Source organism: Arachis duranensis, chromosome 3 (genome assembly GCF_000817695.3).
Source record: "Arachis duranensis cultivar V14167 chromosome 3, aradu.V14167.gnm2.J7QH, whole genome shotgun sequence".
Lineage (NCBI taxonomy): Eukaryota > Viridiplantae > Streptophyta > Magnoliopsida > Fabales > Fabaceae > Arachis > Arachis duranensis.
Genome location: NC_029774.3, coordinates 9357213 through 9361890, shown reverse-complemented (window position 1 = coordinate 9361890; position 4678 = coordinate 9357213). Strand labels below are relative to the sequence as shown.

The 4678-nt window shown below is 39.4% G+C and overlaps 1 protein-coding gene across 1 annotated transcript; it reads left to right on the top strand.

Moving 5' to 3' along the window:
- Positions 1 to 508: 508 nt before the first annotated feature.
- LOC127745769 (putative disease resistance RPP13-like protein 1) lies at positions 509 to 4672 on the top strand. Its single transcript, XM_052259499.1, has 2 exons — positions 509 to 4072; positions 4320 to 4672. The coding sequence occupies exon 1, from the start codon at positions 863 to 865 to the stop codon at positions 4043 to 4045; it is 3183 nt and encodes a 1060-aa protein (XP_052115459.1). The 5' UTR covers positions 509 to 862; the 3' UTR covers positions 4046 to 4072; positions 4320 to 4672.
- The last annotated feature ends 6 nt before the right edge of the window (positions 4673 to 4678 follow it).

Sequence of the window (4678 nt, the reverse complement as noted above, 5' to 3'; positions counted from 1 at the left end):
CAAAAAAATAATTCTATTGAGTTTTGTCCTCACTTCAATCTTTGAACACTGTCCATTATAAAAAAAAATAAATTAATTATTTTAAATAAATAATGTAAATAATACTTGACATTGTCATTAACTTAAAAAAAATTGAAATATACCTCTTTGAATCTTTGTTGTGCATTCAATGGTTAATATTTTGTTGTTCACTTCTCTTCAATGGTTTTTCTTCATATGTCTTGTTTTGGTATGGAAAGAAAATTAAAATGAGAAGAGTAGAAGACCAAAAGTTTGGGAATCACTAAAAGAGAGAGAAAAGTGACGCTATGCCTATGATAGTTTGAAATAAATATTTGAAAAATGTACTAGGGTTACTTTAATTAATAGTATGGGCTTGGGCTAGTATAATAGAACCATTTTTATTAATTATTAGAATGAGCTATTTGTTAACAAGAACAACAATAATTCAAATATCCAATACATAGTGCAGTTTTTAGTTATTTTAATTTATAAAATTTTGTAACTTATATTTTTTTTAATATTATATATAAAAAAATTTAATATTATTAATTATTACTATTTACTATTTTTTTTAAAAAAATTTGGGGGGGACCATGGCCACCTTAGGTCCCCCCGTGGATCCGCCACTGTCCATGATATTGAGGAAAAGCAGTTCACTGATACATCTGTCAAGGAATGGTTTGATGGGCTGCGAAATGCTGCCTATGATGCTGATGATCTCTTGGATGCGATTGCTGCACTCCAAAACAACGAGGATTCTGATGGATCTGACACCTTTGTTGGCCGGGTTAATGCTTATCTTCATTCTCTCACGCCATCTGCTCGACAACTGACTTCTAATCTCGACAAGATAGTTGAGATGTTGAAATTTTTGATTGAGCATAAGGACACTCTTGGTCTCAATGAAGTCAACGGTGGTAAGTCGCTCCCATTAGCTTCACCAACGACTTCTTTGGTGGATGAACATCGAGTGTACGGCAGAGATGATGATAAGAAAAAGATTATTGACTTTCTGCCATTTAATGGAGAAAGGGTGGCTGTTGTTGCAATTGTTGGCATGGGAGGGATTGGTAAGACCACTCTTGCTAGGATGTTGTACAACGACAGTCTGTACCGGTGCAGATCATGGACTTCTATTTCAGAGACATCAGACGTTTGTCAAGTAACCAAGAAAGTCTATGAGTCATTCACCTTGTCGCATTCTAACATCTCAGACTTGGATGTACTCCAAATCAAGCTCGAGAAGAGATTAAAAGGACAACGGTTTCTGCTTATTTTGGATGGGTTCTCGGATGAAAACTCTCTTGACTGGGATACGTTCAGAAGGCCGTTCCTCTTAGGAGGCAAGGGAAGTAAAATCATTGTAACAACACGGAGTCGAAGAGTTGCAAAACAAGTTCAAGCTGATTTAACTCATCCCCTCGTGCCTCTTGAAGAAGAAGATACATGGGAGTTATTCTCAGGTCATGCATTCAAGGCTGGGAAACCTCTCAACTACCATGTCATAGAACCAATTGGTAGGGAAATAGCAAAGAAATGCAAAGGCCTTCCTTTAGCTGCAAAAGCACTAGGGAGCCTTTTACATTACACAGAGGATGTTGAGGAATGGGAAAATGTATGCAACAGCCATATATGGGAGTTACCATGTGGTAAGAGCAGCATACTTCCTGCTTTAAGATTGAGCTACATTCATCTACCTTTGCTGTTAAGGAAATGCTTTGTTTATTGTTCCATATTTCCTAAAGAACACGAATTTGAAAAGTGGGACTTGATTTATTTGTGGATGGGCGAAGGTATCCTGCCGAGATCAGACCCTCAGAAGCGAGTGGAAGATGTCGGACATGAATGCTTTCAAGAGTTACTGTCCAGATCGTTTTTTGATCAGTCAATCCTAAGTGAATCTCACTTTAGGATGCATGACCTTATCAGTGACTTAGCTCAGTCTGTTGCTGGAGATTTCTATCACAATCTAGATGATAATTCAAAAAAAAATAAGAGTTGGGTTCGGCATTTATCATATACACAAAGCAACAATGGTGTCACAGATAAGTTTGAGTCCTTCTCTCATTCAGAGAAACTGAGGACCCTCTTACCATTCAATTCCTCATTCGGTAACAGCACGTATTCATTCCCTGATATCGTTGGACATTTCTTGAAAAAGAAGAATCCCCTGCGTGTTCTCTCCCTGTCCAGGTACGCAATTACCAAGATTCAAGTTTCACTTGGAAACTCATTGCATCTCCGGTACTTGAATCTTTCTCATACTATTATTGAGGAGCTGCCTGATTTTGTTTGCGAGTGTTATAACTTGGAGACACTAATTTTGTCATGGTGTCGCTCCCTTCGCAAGTTACCTGAAGAAATTGTCAAACTTGTACATCTGCGACATCTTGATATCAGGGAAAGCAATGTCACCGAGATGCCCGCAGACTTTGGTAATCTTGAATCCCTTCAAGTGTTGACTAGTTTTGTCGTAAGTAATGGCGAGGGGTCCAAAATTGATGAGTTGGGGAAACTAACAGGTCTTCGTGGATCACTTTTGATTGACAAGTTGGAGAATGTATCTTCACCGACGGAAGCTTCCAGTGCTGCGTTGAGTAGCAAACAACATCTTCATGAGTTGGAATTCAAATGGTCCACTGGTACTCGACATAGTGCAAATGATATACTCGATCAGTTGGAACCACATCCAAATGTGAAAAGGCTCACCATTCAAAATTTTGCTGGTGATAGGCTGCCAAATTGGTTGGGGAGTGCTGCATTCTCTAGAATGGTGTTTTTACGGTTTTCGAACGGCAGGAATTGCTTGTCACTACCTTCACTTGCAGAACTGCCCGTTCTCAAAGAACTCTATATAGCAAACATGGGAAACCTGCGGAAGGTGGGTCCGGAATTCTATGGAGATATAACTAAGAAGTCCTTGAAGATCAAATCCTTGAAGAGTGTGAAGTTTGATGACATGCCCAGTTGGCAAGATTGGTCACCCACCAATCAAGGTGTCGGATTCCGTTCCCTTGAAAAGCTTAACATAAATAGATCTCCCATGCTGACTGGAGATTTACCTGATCGATTTCCTTCTGGGGACATATTACTGATTGACGCATGTCAAGTTTGGATGGGGAGCTCTGCTTTCTCCAATGTGGTGTTTCTGCAGCTTGCGAATTGCACAAATTGTTCGTTACTTCCTCCACTTGGAGAATTACCTTCCCTGAAGGAACTCTACATAGCTAACATGAGAGACCTTCAAAAGGTGGGTTCTGAATTTTATGGGAATACAACTCAGCCATTCATGTCCTTGAAAATCCTCAAGTTTGAGAACATGCTCAATTGGCAAGATTGGGAATCCCCCAATCAGTATGCAGGATTTTCTTCACTCGAAGAGCTTCATGTAAACGGATGTCCCAACCTAGTCAGAAGGTTACCTAATCAGCTTCCTGCCCTATGTATACTAATGATTGGTGGATGCCAAGCTCTCAGCGATGTAATGGAGGGTTCTGATAACTATCCTTCTCTTAAGCAATTATACCTAAATGGCTGCTGTAATTCTATCATCACCTTCAATTTATTCCACTTCACCAACCTTCAAGAACTTAATGTACAAGATTGTGGGAATCTCTCAACAATTTTGTTTCCTCCAAATGGTCTCCCATCTCTTCAAAGACTTGAGCTGAATGGCTGCTCTAAGCTGGTTTCATTTCCGGCAGGGGGGTGTCCTCAACTGAAGTCACTGTTCATCATCAAATGCATAAGTCTCTTCCCTCCAAATGCATGGGATCTGCAGCAAATGACGTCACTGACTTATCTTCATATCAGTGGACTTCCGAGTCTCACTTCAATTGACAACACAGGAATTCAGTCCATAGTCTCTCTCACAACACTGGAGATTGAAGCTTGTGATCAGCTTGCATCTCTACCTTTAATTGGACTGGCCTCCCTTTCTCGTCTTACCATCAAATCATGCAGGAAGATAAAAGAGCTGTTTGATACGAATCAAGCATTCCAGCAAGGGTTTGTTAATATACAGTCTGTAGTCATAATCTAGGTTACAAACCTTGATAGGATATGTCAGGTGAGGAATGTGACTTTTTACCACAAACCTCATTACTTTAATGAAATTTCTGTTTATAAATGTTCACATTAATTTGGAAATATTGGTTATTTTTGTTTATTTACTATTTGAATTTGTTCGGGTTGAATTGGATAACAAGTGATTGAATTAATGAGAGTTATAGTGGTGGTTGAATTCATTTGCTATTTTGTCGTTCATTTACTATTTCATTCATTTTCATTTTTCCTTCCTTCTTCATTTGCCACAGAATATAAACACTGCCTCTTGATGATAGACACTTGAATTAAGCATTGCTCCTCAGATACTCGAAATTCATTGCTGTGACGTGCTTCAAAGTTCAATCTGTATCTGATCAAGAGCTCCATCTTCCCTTGAGCATCTCTGCATCTTGACTCCGAATTGGTCATCCAAGTACTCTCTTTTGATTAGCAGTGGCTGTGAAGCCAGTCCTGTCCTGGCGGCAATTGATCCATCTTTTGAAAGTTATTCCTTTCCCTGGTCCAGGATCATGGCACTTCTTGTTCCAATGACAGATCGGATACTTTTCCTTTCTCCTTCCTCTGCAGGATCAGGAGGCTAACCTCTCTATTAGAAATGACTCTCTTT